This window comes from Cervus elaphus, chromosome 6 (genome assembly GCF_910594005.1).
Source record: "Cervus elaphus chromosome 6, mCerEla1.1, whole genome shotgun sequence".
In the NCBI taxonomy this organism is placed as follows: Eukaryota; Metazoa; Chordata; class Mammalia; order Artiodactyla; family Cervidae; genus Cervus; species Cervus elaphus.
The window spans coordinates 13,869,385-13,884,592 of NC_057820.1; the positions used below are offsets into that span (position 1 = coordinate 13,869,385).

Below are 15,208 nucleotides of genomic sequence, written 5' to 3' on the forward strand. Positions count from 1 at the left end.
AGCACCACTTGTCTCAGAATTGGAGATCTTGAGCAGGTCACAGGACATTCTAGAGCCTCAGTATTAGACAAAGCAATCACCATTGCAACCACTTTGCCCACTTAGGAGCTGGGACTTAATATGGACCTAGTGCTCCCTGAAGTCTGTGTTGTCAGCCACTGCTGTTTCTGCAGCTGCTGCCTCTGGCCTGGCACTCTGTCTGACCCTGATCTTAATGCCTGTCCACTGAATGAATGAATCAGCTGAGAGCTGCCCCCCAAATGGGCTCCTGCCAGCTGAGCCTGGATCCTTGGAAGAGTGGGAGGGGGGAGGCAGGGGAGATTTGGGGCTGGCCCAGCAGGATGAGGGTATCTGAAGTCGGGCTGTACTGGATAGGAGAGGATTACTGCTGTGGGTAGATGGCTGTAGAGATGGAAAGAGTAGGCAACCCAAGGTGGGGGTCCTATCTGCCCTGCCCTGCTCTGGGCACTTGGGAGAGTCACTGACCTGAACTTCTTTCCCTACCTGTGGGTGTTGCCATGGCAACTAGAGTCATGCTGAAGATTAAATAGGATAACATCCTTAAAGGGTCTGATTATCACCCATTTTTATCACCACCTTTTGGAGTCAGTTATATCATTTGGGTGTGTGTGAGACTAGTTGAGACATGAGGGCCCAGCCTCCTGGAGCTTTGAATACCAGGCTAAGGGGTCTGGACTTCATGCCAAAGTCAGGGGGAGCCATAAAGAGATATGAGCAGGGAGGGAGGTGGTGGGATTCTCACCTGTGGGTCCAACGGCAGGGATCCTCGAGAGGAAGTTGAGTCCTGCACTGCTGGTGGGCGTAAAATGGATCCAGCCCTGTGGAAGGGTATGTGCCATCCAGAGTCTATCTGAATTAGAAACATACATGCCCTTTGACCCAGCAACCCCATTTTCTAGAGAGCCCACTGCATGCATGAAATGCTATGTGTGCAAGGCCAGGAGGAACATGCATTTCTTATTGGGTCTGCTAACTGCTCTGTGACCCCTCCTCACAGCAGAATTCTAGGCCCCCTTCACCAGAAAATGCAGCAGCTCTAAATGGGCTGGTGCAGAAAGTACTCAAAGACATAGTCAGCAAAGAAGTAAAGTAAGTTCAGTGCACCCGGTTTGCCATTATGCAGGGTACAGACGTGTTTGTGAATGGACAGGGCACAGGAAGGGCACATGAAGAGCCTCCTAACGTAGCCGCCAGGGAGGGGGCTGGGTGCTGGAGGGCCAGGGAGGGATGCTGTCTGCCCTTTACCATCACCCATGGGAATGCCCCCTGCCCCAGTTCTGAGTCATACCCACAAGTTGTGATTCAAAACAAAAATACCATTAAAAAAACAAGAATAGTCCTAGTGATGGATTGCAAGACTGGATCAGGCTTGGCCATGTGGATACAAGCCAAGGAAAGTTCCAGAATGCTGGGTTTTATCATCACTCTTTGCTGCATTTCCCCTTCCCAGGAAGCTGAGAGGGAAGTCAGTGGATACCTTCTTGTCTTTCCTCACCCTCAGACAAGTCAGCATTCAGAACTGTCTGGCAAGGTCTGTTTCCTGCATTGTGGTTGTTAAGTAATACTTACAAAGACAGAGGATGAGATGGTTGAATGGCATCACCGACTCAGTGGACATGAGTTTGAATAAATTCTAAGAGTTGGTGATGGGTAGGGAGGCCTGCCGTGCTGCAGTCCATGGCGTCGCAGAGTCAGACACGACTGAGCGACTGAACTGAACTGAACTGAACCGGGATACCACTTCAGAATGGTAACTTGAAGTTGTTACCTCTCCCTCCCTGTGAGGAAGCACAGGGGTTGCAGGTTGAAGGCAGAGGACAGACCTTGGACTGGCAGCCAGGAGGCTTGGGTTCAGTCACACCTGCCTTTCCCACCTGTGTGATTCTAGGCGTCTTTCTGGAATCAATCTGCTTCCGGGTACTTCATCTACAGTCACAGCTACAGTCAAGTGTGTGTGTGGGGAGGGGGGATCATGCATACATCTAACAGATTTGAGCTGTTTGTTGTTCAGTTGCTCAGTCTTGTCTGACTCTTTGCGATCCCATGGACTGCAGCACCCCAGGCTTCCCTCTGCTTCACCATCTCCCGGAGCTTGCTCAAACTCATGTCCATTGAGCCGATGATGCCATCCATCCATCTCGTCCTCTGTCGTCCTCTTCTACTCCTGCTTTCAATCTTTCCCAGCATCAGGGTCTTTTCCAATGAGTCGGCTCTTTGCATCAGGTAGCCAAAGTTTTGGAGTTTCAGCCTTAGCTGAAGCTTCAGCCTCAGATCTGAGCTGTCAAGTGTCCCATTCCCACCTCCCATCTGTAAAATGGGATCATAATTACCATTCTGCCTCCTTCACAGGAGGTCAGGAGTTTATTTGACTGCAGACAACATCCTCGACATTCTCAGAAGATAGATTTCTGTAAATGCACCAATTTAAAATGTCAGTAAAATAAGTGACATTACTGAGAGCCTATTAAGGGCCAGGTGCTGCTCAGAGGACTTTATAAGTTTGGGTTTAACCCCCCAGCCCTCACAATGTAAACTCCAGGGGGTCTGGTTGTCAGTTCTACACTGTTGTCTGCCACACCCAGCATACACTTGGCACCCTGTAAATACCTGTGGTGTGAATAGACCTTTCAACAACTCTGTCAAGTTGGTCTGAAGTTTGCCCTGACTTTGTGAAGAGGAACCCATGGTCCCAGCAGGGGATTGTGTTGCTGATGGTGTGAAGCTAACTCAAGGGACTTGGGGGCTAAACCAAGAGAAATGACCATCGACTCAGGTTGTAGGCATTTGGTATCACTTGTGGGCATTTGGTATCACTTGTGGGCATTTGAAACACAAATGTTCACATCACAGAATCCCTGTGCTGGACAGACTCTAGGTGGGATGGTGATTTCCGTATCTCAGACCTTACGTGGCTGTTTCTTGCTGTTTTAGTGCCCACAGAATTCCTTTTCCCACCTCCAAGTGGAACGGGCAGCCTACTACCCGGGAGCTCTGTGATCCAGACCTCCTGCCAGGACCTGGCATCTCTGCCCACGCAGCACATTATGCTGACTGACCCAGGGGACCCAAAGGAGCAGGACTCAGAGGAACCAAAGGCAAGTGCGGTCCAGGCCAGGCTTGGAGGGCCTCCCATGCTATGGTGTTGTGGCATCATAACACGAGTGATAACACCTGCGTGCTAAACATGCTCTATGCTCCAGGTTCTGGGCCGGCACTCCTGGGCATTATTTTTTCAAACCTTCACAGCACTGCAAAGCACAGAGAAGTCAAGGAACCTGCTCAGGGTCACATAGTAATTGGCAGAGCAGGATTTGATCTTGAAGAGTTTGGCTCCTGAACCTGACTACTCCAGGAAACTTGGGGGTTTGGTGAAGGTTCTGGGGTGAGGTGAGCAGTTCTTACCTGGGGGATGACCTAGTCCATTTTCTGTGTGGGAAAGGCAGTTGGTGAGGGTTGGCGTGGAAGGCACTGTGGTGGTTAAGTGGTGGCTAAGTGGGAAGAAGGTGGGCTTGGGAGGCAGACAGATGGGTATTGGAAGCATGGCTCTGCCATCTTCGAGCTGTGACACTTTGCACAAGATGTATTAACTCTTCAAGACTCAGTTACTTTTTGGTGAAACAGGGATAACATTATTTGAGTGCATGCTCAGTCGTGTCTGAGTCTTTGCAACCCATGGATTGTAACCCGCCAGTCTCCTCTGTCCATGGTATTCTCCAGGCAAGAATACTAGAGTGCGTTGCCATGCCCTCTTCCAGGAGATCTTCTTGATCCAGGGATTGAACCCGTATCTCCTACACTGCAGGCAGATTCTTTACCCCTGAGCCAGCAGAGAAGCCCTAAACATTACCTACTTCAAAGAAATTTCTAAAGACTAAACAACTATCGCATACTGAAAGGTCTGGTCCATAATGGGTGCACAACAAAATATTTTTTCTTTTTACTTTATTATAGTGAAAGTACAGCAGGAGATAACCAGGTCTGCTGAAAAATACTAAAAAGAAGCAGTACCCTGCACCAGTTAGGATCAGGCTCAGCTTCACATAACTAAAACTCCCCAGATAATAGTAATTTGGGCTTCCCAGGTGGCTCAGTAGTAAATCCACCTGCCGATGCAGGAGATGCAAGAGACATGGGTCCAATCCCTAGGTCCGGAAGATCTCCTGGAGAAGGAAATGGCAACCCCACTCCAGTATTCTTGCCTGGAAAATTCCATGAACAGAAGTCTGGTGGGCTAAGGTCCATGGGCTTGCAGAGGTGAATGAACTAGAATTTTAAGTTAGGACCATGGTATCTAAAGGTGGAAAGCCAGCCTTTGACAGTTTACCTTTTCTTGTGGTGTCTAAACATGTGATGCAGATAACATCTTGTAATAAATATCTTCAGCATCCAGGTGAGGGTGGGGGATGCTGCATGCCCTCAACAAAGCTCTGCCCACATGAAAATCACCAGGACTTTTCTGGGCGAGTTGTAAAGCCACCGGGGCCAAGATCCTTTTTCTAACCATGATTATCATCATCAACTGAGCTTTGGTCTGGTTCCCAAATGATTGACATGATTAGTTACATACAGGAAAATATTCTTCTCCTTGAGACCTGCTCAATTGCCTTGTAGAATCTGGTTCATTGATATGTTCTTGAGTTTTTTCTACCTTATCGGTAAAAAGAACACATGCACTGAACCCTGCTGTGTGCTGAGATGTCCTGGCCCTTTACAAACATCAGCTCACCTACTGCAGTGCTATCTTTTGTTGTGTCGGTTAGGAAATGCAGAGGTAAAGGGGTCTCAGGTTCATGGTGTGTCCGATCCAGGGGCTCAGCCTGTCACTCAAGCCCCCACACTGTACCTTCTGCTACACCCTGCTGACTCCCAATGGACATTTTCTTTATAAAAGAAAATTTGGTGTGTAAAACCAAATATCCAAAATTCACTGCCTGTTGCAATCTGAACATGAAAGGTCCATGCTGGTCAAGAATCCTACTGAGATGGATTTTATTTCCCCCTTGAATTTTGCCCGTCCATTGATCTTCTGCTCTCCTGCTGACTGCACTTTTTTGCAATGTCTTTCCTTGCTCAGCCATGTTCTACTTCTGCTTTTCCTTTTAAACTAACGTACTCAAGTGTGTGGGGAATGTTCTCCACGTAGTAACACCCGGTGCTAATGATCAGCTCACTGTGGACGTGGCTCTATTTAGGGCAGAGTCAATTTGGTTTAAATCCTGTGTGAGAAATTCAGCAAGAACAAAAAAGCTTCAGAGAAAAACATCCCCGCAGCCTTTCCAAGTGTCTTTGTCTCTGTAACTATGGTTTCTGGACAAACGCAGAAAACGCTCAGGAAGAATTTTCTTTGAATAAAGAAGCTGAAACAACGGGCCAAGGGTGGCAGTAAAATGATAAGCACTTTTATTTTGATTTTTGATTTATAAAACTAGAATATAGAGAAGTAACAATAAATATATGAAAGTGTTTCCTCCAATTAAAAACAAACAACTTTCCCCGTGTCCTTCAGCAGAGGAGCCGAGCAGGCAGACAGGAGGAGGCCGCTGTGATGCAGGGCACAGGTGACCTGGTCTGCCTCTCATGTGACTCCAGGCAGCTGTGGGGTCTCGCTCAGAAGGCACAGCTCTAACAGAAGCCGTGGTGTGCTCTGACTCTCAGCCTGGCCATTCGGTGGCCAAGTCACGTCATCTTTCTGAGCGTCTTCCTGTGTTGTGGGATGATTAAAAGAGTTCCTTTGAGCAGGCAATGTGAGACTCAAATTCAGGAACATGTGTGTTGGAAAGTTCCTGGTGAACCAGACTGTAGAGATGGTTTCAGCTTTTATTACCAGAAATCAATGCTGACCACAGGACCCGGGAGCTCTCCAGGGTCCTGAAAGACTTGTCATTCCCTTTCTGACTCCGGGGCTCAATCACGTCGGAGTGAGCAAAGGAGAGTGTCATTTATTGTGCACCTGCTGCATGCCTGGTGCCTTGCTAGGTGCTCTGCAGAATTCTCTCTCTAACATGTGTGGTCACTAGCCTGGCTGTTTGCTTCTGCATGGCCTGAACTCTATGTTCTTGTTCCTTAAGTCCCCAATGCCAGGCACTGCCCTGACCTCCTCTGTCCTGTGGCCCCCAACACATGTGGCCTGGCTGTGGTGGTATCAGATCCTCTCCCAGCCAGCCTGCTGGGTCACTGACCAGCTGTGTATCTCCCGGCACTGGGAAGGCTGAAATGGGCACGTCTGGGAGGGAGTTTTGAAAACTGGAAAACTGGAAAGCTGAAACAGAGGTTTTTAGGCCACATTTGGATTATTTGCCACCATTTTTGGCACCTGTGTGTGTTTGGTTTAGGGAAAATTTGAAACTGAGCCCTGAATGCAAGGGTGTCCAGACTGTCATTCTGTAACCCCTAGTCCCTGAAATGAGTTGTTGCCATTATTTATATGCCCCAGACCTCCTCCATCAGACTGAGGCACTTGAGAGCCAGGCCTGCATCTTATTCAGCCCTCTAGCCTCCAAACATGGCCCAGGATCCCAGTGGCAGCAAGGGTGTAGGCACTGTTGATGAACCAAGAAACACACTCCACAGAGGAGAGAGCTGCAGCTTGGGTCTCCCTCCTGAGAACTGGCTGCCACAGGAGGGGCTCTGCATGTGACCATGGCAGCCTGCATTTAGTGAGCACCTACTGTGTGCCTGGCTTTGCTTTAAGAACTACATGATTGTTTCCATGTTTAATCGTCATTACAGCCCACAAGTTTCAGGCTATTATGATTCCCATTTTACAAGTGGGGAAACAGAGGCACAGGGATGTTACTAATTTGCCTGAGGTCACATGACAGAGAAGTGGCAGAGCTGAGATGGGAACCTAGGCTGAGCTAGTCAAGCTCAGAGGTTAACGCCCTGCCTCCAATACCAAGGCCTGGCCCCATCCCCACCCCCTCACCTTGAACCTAGTCACCCAAACCTTGTGTTGCTTTCTTGTGTGCCCAATCACATAGCCATATGCTTCCTGGTGATTGGGCTTCCCTGTTGGCTCAGATGGTAAAGAATCTGCCTGCAATGTGGGAGACCTGGATTCAATCCCTGCATTGGGAGGATTCCCCAGAGGAGGGCATGGCAACCCACTCCAGTATTCTTGCCTGGAGAATCCCCATGGACAGAGGAGCCTGGTGGGCTATGATCCATGGAGTTGAAAGAGTTGGGCACGTCTGAGCTACTAAGCACATACGGTCATAACACGATGGGAGGGAACATCCCCGGCTCCTGCACCTGCTGGGGACACCCAGGCAGTGATTGCATTCCTCCAAGCCTTGGTTCCCTCATCTTCGGGGCATGACCATCTCTACCCTGCAGAGCTGCCAGGAGGTCAGAGGCCACGTGGGGTGAGTGTGGCGAGGACTCTTTAGCGTGTTGCCATATTATCGACTGTGATTCAAATAAGGTCAATCATTATTGACAATCCTGAGGTCTTCCTGTGTATTACTCTTTCAGAAAAGGAAAGGAGGCTGGCCTAAAGGCAAGAAAAGGAAACCCCCAAAGGATCTTGCTGTTCCCCGTGCTCCTACGACAGGGTAAGATGGGGAGATCACCTGACCCACCGTTAAGGTAACATTTTGGGCTCTCCACATGGCCTGCACTATGTGCCTAGCCTGGATGGCCTCTGTCCCTTCTCAGCCTTTATCTGTTGTTCAGGCCCCTTGATTGTTACGGGGTCTCACACCACAGGGAGCGAGAGAGGGTTGTTTAGTTCTTTAAGCTGGAATAAGGTTCTGATACTCAAAGGAGAGCTGGGCTTGAGTCACAGACAGGAAAGTGGGTGACTGTGGGGCCAGTGTGTCTGGTTTCCCTTCCAGGCTTGTGATACCGGGGGCTCCACGGCCTTGGGTGAGCTAGTGATCCTTCATCAAGGCTTAAAGTGCACCCCCCGAGTGTCCTGAGACCTGTCCCTCATCCCCTGGCATCTTGGGCTGCAGAAAAGAGGCCCCAGGCCAGTCACTTCCCACTGCTCTGAGGGTCACCTGACTCTTCTGGAAACTTGAGTGTTTTTCTCTTTATCCTCAAGGTTCACACGTTTCGAAGGGTGAAGGTCTTTTCTCAGTTTTCCCATAACTCCAGTGCACATGCCCTTTGGTCCAAAGACTGGTTTGTCTCACTCCAACACCTGCAGACTTTCTCCCTCTGCCTTGACACAAATCCCTCGTCAGGAGGGTGGGAGGGCTTGTACCTGAAGCATTTGGGCCACACAGCAACCCCATGAACAGGTGATATTATGTCCATAACACAGAGGGGGAAACTGAGGCTCAAGTAAGCTTGAGCAAGTTGCCCACCCAGTCTTCATGCCTTTCCCATGGTGGGGGTGGAATCCCTCTTAAGTCTTCCATCAGTCTCTGGATAAGCCAGCCATTCGAGTATTTCCCCATCTTCAAACAGCCCCCATTTCACTGGTTAGAATGAAACATATGGGCAAACTCATGACTATTGATTTTCATAAAAACCTGAAAGTGGGGGTCGCTGCAGCAGGACCCAGGGCCTCCCCTCCAGCAGCAGCTCAGCGCTGTTGTGTGTGTCCCGTTCTCGGTGCAGTTACGTGATATTCCTGAACGAACAGAGGAGCCAGCTGAGGGCCCAGCACCCCAATCTGCCTTTCCCGGAAATCACGAAGATGCTGGCTGCTCAGTGGGCTCAGCTCCCACAAGAGAAAAAGCAAGTAAGTCTTCTTCTGCATGGAGTGGACAGAGAACTGGGTCTGGCTGTCTGCAGCCTCAATGAGGGGCTGCTCCCCCCGGGCCATCTTTTCATACAGGAGCCAGAGGGAATGTTCCAGAAGGCAGGCATGCAGTGCCTCCCACCTCACCCCTTGAAAGCAATTACTGGTCTCTGCGGCTTTGGCATCCACTGTCTCCCAAACTATCAGGCAGAATGGTGAATCCATGAAAGATGGCTAAATTGTCCAGTAAGTTTAGGAAATTCTGGAGCAGATCAAGGGAAATAGATTTTTCCCTCTGCAGGGCTTTTTTGGAGCCTTTTGGTATAATTTGATTCACTTCAAATATTTCAGACGAGGTCCATGCTCTCCTGGAATGAGGTGTGGAGGGAGAGATGGAGAACAGCACGCTAGGGCACGAGAATCTCTGGCACCTCTTATGAAAGGCTTTCTCAAACTAATCCACCATGCACGGAGCTCCTGTTAACCTCCTATGGAAGTATGCTCTGGGGTCACAGAGGAAGCCACACCAAGTTAGAGGGTAGAGTCACTTTTATCACGGCATTTATGTCCAATGTCAGCTTCCGCCACCTTGTCCCCACCACATTCCATCACCCTGATCAAGCCATGCCCGCTGTGGCGTCACCTGCTACAAGAAGCCCTCCCAAACTCCTTCTAAGTATGTCTGACCCCAAAGCCCATACTTTTCCCAGAACAGCCTGCGGCCTCTAAAGTGTCATTTCTTTGGGTCAAATGCAAAAACTCTGAGATGAGCTTCTTTAACCCCTGCACTTCCAACTTTTTTGACGTAGAAAACCTTTGGTTCAAATGAACTATTACAGAGAAATCCTAATTTGAGAGCATAGTATCGGTTAATAGCATCCCTCCCTTTGCTACTCAGATCTGCAACCACTCAGGAAGTAGTTCCAGTAGCCAGTCAGACAGTTGGACAAGCCCTGGCCATCACAGTTAGGGCAGGCCTCTGACTCTGGCCAAGAGCAGCCTGGGGCCCTGGCTGTCTGTCTCCATCAGGTCTCAGGGGAGGAGAGAGGAGGGGCTCCACAGAGCATCTCTGGTTCTGGCTCCCAATTTAACCTTCGACAAGCCTCTCCTCCCACCTGGAGGGGAGGGTGATCCTGGAGAGGCCAGCAGGATTAAGCTCCCCGCTTACAGAAGGAAACATCAGGAATGGGGAAGAAATGTTCTCACCACACACCCCTGCTAACATGTAAAAGAAATGAAAGCAAAACCACCGTGGTTAAGTTGGGTGAAGATGGTTAGGGTTAGTCCCCACCTGTCACAGTGGCTTAAGCTGCCAATATTCCAGTCTGAGCGGCTGAGACAAAAATGACAATTGTCTTTGGAATAAGCATGGTGATTACAAAGCATAGGACAGCTCTTATGGGTCAGGGAGGGGCAGAACCTCTGATCCAAGATTTTAGGGAGTCTCTGAGCTACTTGCACGGTTTCAGAAATCCTTCCCTCTCTCCCTGCCCCAGCTGCTGTGTCTGGAGCTCCTCTAAGTCATAGTTTGAAAAGCCCTGCTGCAGCATTGCCAGCTCTCTCCTTGGTAGAGTCAAGTCCCTGCAGGAAGGGACAGAGGCCGTGCACCACGTGCCCGGTGGAAAGGGGCTCCGGAAGCCCGAGGAAAGAGGCCATGCTCAGCTCCATACTTTGTTAGGACCAGTTCAACCTGTGTATGCTGTCACTTCAGTCATGCCCAGCTCTTTGCCACCCTATGGACCATAGCCTGCCAGGCTCCTCTGTGCATGGGATTCCCCAGGCAAGAATATTGGAGTGGGTTGCCATGCACTCCTTGAGGGGATCTTTCTGACCCAGGGATTGAAGCCAAATCTCTTACATCTCCTGCACTGGCAGGTGGGTTCTTTACCACCATGCCACCTGGGAAGCTCCCAGTTCAACACATCAATGCTTTAAGCTTTTTGCTTAACATGATAATTTATTTCAAATTACCAGGTGCATAAAATAAATGGTCACTGTGACTAATAACTACTTGACAAGCATTCTTAGAGTGAATTTTGGCTACACACACACACACACACACACACACACACACACACACCAGTCCCTGGGTTACACCAGTTGGTGCCAGCCTCTGTGGCTGAAGGTGAGTCCAAGTCCCTGCTTTCAAGGAGTTTGTAGTCTAGGGGGCCGGGACCCCCAAAGTGGACACATACAATCCACGGTGAGGAGTGTCTGGGACAGAGGTTTCTACCAGGGCCAGGGGGTGGTATCCAGGAGGCATCTAATCCAATGTGGGGGTGCCCGAGCCAACCTGGGGGCATCAGAGAAAGATTCTCCAGGAGGTGAATGTTCTATGATAGATCTTGAAGGATAAATAAGATTTGGGCAGGGGAGGAAAGCTGAGACAAGTGTTCCAGACGGAGGGAAAACAATAGTAGATGAGGTAGCCTGGGGCTGGATCTGATTCCTCTCTTTATCACCTATTCTCCACCCAGCACCCTGCACAAAGTTAAGCCCTGATGTCTTAAGTACTGCCATAATTGAATAGAAGTGTAAGGTCCCACGGTGGGGGTGCGGGGCCACTGATAGTGCTACTCTCCCCTGCAGTCATCAGACCACACCAGTTGTGGTGAAAGCCACAGGGAGGCAGGTTCTAGTTGACTGGAAGGAAGACCTTCTCTATGGTCTGTGTCATTCGAAAGAGGCGTGAACTTGCTGTTAGGTAGTGAGGTTTCCATCCCTGGAGGTATGCAAGTAGAAGATGAGCAATAGCTTCTTGGTACCATCCTAGAGAGACCAAGGCAAGTTGGACAAGGGGATGCCACTGGCCCCCTGCAGATGAGGGGAGTCTCACAGGATCTCTGTGCTCCTTCTTCCAGAGGTATGTCTGTGAGGCGGATGAGGACAAGCAGCGCTACATCTGCGAGCTGCAGGCCTACCAGAACTCTGAGGCTTACCGAGCCTTCCTGCGGAGGCGGACTGAGCTCAAGGTGCAGGCGCTGTGCGGTGAGTGAGCCTGGCCAGGGTGGGCTGCAGGGGCTGTCTCCCAGGCTCGGGACTGTGAGATGTTCTGCCGCAGATGGAGGTTTGGAGAGCCCTCTGTGTTAGTCCCAGCCTCTGTCAACATTCACATCCTTATGTATTTGGGGGTATCAACCCCTTGGGAGATGTACGGTTTGCAGGTGTCTTCTCCCATTTCGTAGGTTGCCTTTTCATTGGAGTGTGCAGCGCAGAAGCCTTTTAGTTTGATATAGTCCTAATTTTTTGCTTTTGTCGCTGTGCTTTTGGTGTGCTATCCAAAACACCATTGCCAAGACTGGTGTCTAGGAGCTTTTTCCTGATGTTTTCTTCTAGGAGCTTTTTTTCAGCTTCAGGTCTTACATTTAAGTCTTTAATCCATTTCAAGTTCATTTTTGTGTGTGGTGTAAGATGTGTCCAGTTTCATTCTTTTGCATGTGGTTATCCAGTTTTCCCAACATCATTTATTGAAGAGATTATCCTTTCCCCATTGTGTATTGGATTTGCTGAGAGTAGATCATAAGTACCCACTCAGGAAACACAGGTTCGATCCCTGGATCAGGGAGATCCCCTGCAGGAGGAAATGGCAACCCACCCCAGTATCCTTGCCTGGAGAATTCCATGGACAGAGGAGCCTGGTGGGCTACAGCCCATGGGGTCACAAAAGAGACTTAGTGACTAAACAACATGATCACAGGTGCTCTCACCACAGATACAGAAAAGAAGACTATGTAGGATGAAGGATGTGTTAATTAACTTGATTGTGGTAAGGTATACTATATCCAGTCATCTGCTTTGAACACTTGAAGTATAGACATTTTTTGTCAATTATACCTGAGCAAAACTGGAGGAGGGGAAGGAGCCATGCCCCGACACAAAGCAGCTGACATCATCCCTTTGTGGCTGTCTTTTGGGGGGTTTGAGACACCTTGTACCTAATTATGGAGGAGGCACCCCACTCCCTCCTCCTCCTGGGGAATGTCAGAGTGGTGCTGGGACAGTGATTCCATTTTAATCCTTAGGAGGAGGAAAGGAACCCACAGTTATGGAACAGTTAAGTGCCCTGGATCACCCCGAGGCCTTTTAAAATGCAGGTTCTGACCCAGCAGGTCTGGAGTCTGCATTTCCAACACACGCCTGATTCAGTCCATGCTGCTGGTGAAGGGACTCAGCCTTGCCCAGCCTGAGTCATGCCTGATGTGCCAGGAAGTAAGACCCTGAACATCCCTAAACCAGTGCACACAAGAAGGGCAACAATGGCGGATTAAGACCTCAAGTCTCCCCTACCCGCCTTGCTGAAGTGTGTCCCATGCGCCCCCTAGAGGCTCCTTGTGGGACTGCGCCCTGTTGACTGGGCCTGGGCTCAGCGAGCGCCAGCCCCACCCCACCCCTGCACGGCTGGTTTTCCCCTCTCCCCTGACCCACTTCCCCTCTCCTCTACCAGCATTTCCTGGGATCACTGTGCAAAAAAAAAAAAAAAAAAAAAATTCTTGCACCAAAATCCTTGTAGTGTGCCTCTGAGGGGTGCAGGCCTAAGGCAGAGACAGGAACTCCACCCTACTTGTGGCATGTTCCCCACCAAGGGGCCCATGACCTAGAGCAGCACTGGGCGTTCTCACCAGGGCTCATCACTGTCCCTCCTAAGGGTTCTTCCTGCATTCCCCATTCTAGGGGCTGGCCGGCATCCCAACAGAACCTGTCAGTTCTCCACTTTGCTGCTTCTCCTTTCCACCTGAGCCTGGCAGAGCACCGTCTCCATAGTGATCAGTTGTGGGCTCAGTGGTCCAAATGCCTGGGGTCAAATTCTGGCTCTGTCACCTTGCCCAAATCATTAAAGCATTCAAGGCCTCAGTTTCCACATATGGAACGTGGGGCTGTGATAGGACTTCCCAGGTCCCAGCATCGGGCCTGGTGCTCATTGAGCAAGTTAAACCATAGGAGCTTAGCATACAGTGAGTTCAGCAAATATTCATGCTTTGTACCCTTTGTTCTGGGGCACGAGCCCCCCACCATAGCTTCATCCAGAGCAGGGATCTGTGAGCTTCTGTAAAGGACTAGATAGTAAATGCTTTACTCTTTATGGGTGCCATGGTCTCTGTTGCAACCACTGAACTCTATGGTTGTAGCAGGAAAGGAGCCATAGACAATATGTTAACAAATGGGTGAGACTGTGCGCCAATAAAACTTTATTTACAAAAACAAGCAGAGGGCCGGGTTGGTCCACAGACAGTTCCACTCTGGTCCATTGTACTTCTTGTGTTTCCACTTAATATTTGTTTTCAGTGAAGCACCTCCAGATAAAAATAATCCTCTAAAAACTACTGGTCTAGCTTATAATTGGCATTAACAAAGTGGGGTGTTGGATGGTTCCAAGGGAGTTGTGAAGCCTCTGGTCCTCATGTTCAAAGTTAAGCAGATCATGCCCTGAGACCTCTAGCTAAGGATCCCCAGAGGGCAGTTGTCATTCTCTGTTCATGTATTTCTCCCTAAAAATGCCATTTGTCAGACTTAGCAGAGAACACCTCATCTTGTTTCATTCTTCAGCCATGTTGGTCTCCTATTGCCTTCTTATTTTTGTGATTATTTGTAGATTGTCATCACATGACTAGTTGCCATGTTACAAGGAAAGGCTACTCCAAGAGAACTTGGTTTTTAAACAAGATGTATTTCTGCCTTATTGAAAACACAGTATATTTTAAAAGTTTACTATATAAAAATTTAATAATTATAATGAACAATTTTTTTAAAAAACCACCTAGATTCTGCCATGCTAATAAAAAATGAATTGTTTATATTTCTTCTTGTTTCTCTTTAATCTTCATTTCATACCTGGCTAGCTGTTTATTATAAATTGAAATCAGAGGTATCTGGTGTTTCTTCTTGGTTTATAATAAGGTATTTGAAGACCTCTTTTTAAAAAAAATTTTTACACATTTTCCCTGAGGTTTTTAATTAATTGATTTTTAATTGAAGGATAATTTCTTTACAATATTGTATTGGTTTCTGCCATGTATCAACATGAATCAGCCAGAAATTGAGCAACTGAAGTCAAGTACTGATCCTCCAGCAGGAAGCATGGAGACCTCTTAGGATAAGTGTTTTCATCCTCAGAAGGCACCTCTGACCCTTGAATTGATTCTCTCCCAGCATGGCTGAGGCCTATTCTGACACAGATGCTTTGTAAAATGATGCTATTTGTTTTTCTATCAGGAACAGGTGTGCCAGGACATGAATTTGAGGGCAAGGGCCTTGACTTCTCGGCAGTTGATGTAAGTACTGGGGGAGTGTGGTTTTAAACTAATCAGCCTCATTTGGTGTGGGGCCCTGAGAAACAGTGCCTCCCAAAGGAGATCTGAATTCTAATTCCTGGGGCCTGTGAATGTTACCTTATATAGGAAAAACCGGGGAAGTCCTTGAAGTTGTGATTAAGTTAAGGATCTTAAGAGAGGGGCATTACGCAGAGGATGAGAGGGTTAGATAGCATCACCGACTCAATGG

The 15,208-nt window shown here is 48.8% G+C and overlaps 1 protein-coding gene across 1 annotated transcript in view; it reads left to right on the top strand.

Moving 5' to 3' along the window:
- The window catches only part of LOC122696623, a 45,337-nt gene that overhangs the window by 18,215 nt on the left and 11,914 nt on the right, over positions 1-15,208 (top strand). Inside the window, exons 3-7 of the mRNA XM_043906882.1 lie at positions 2,953-3,116; positions 7,495-7,574; positions 8,587-8,710; positions 11,572-11,698; positions 14,921-14,979. Coding sequence (XP_043762817.1) covers positions 2,953-3,116; positions 7,495-7,574; positions 8,587-8,710; positions 11,572-11,698; positions 14,921-14,979 — 554 coding nt within the window. The remainder of the gene's footprint in view (positions 1-2,952; positions 3,117-7,494; positions 7,575-8,586; positions 8,711-11,571; positions 11,699-14,920; positions 14,980-15,208) is intronic.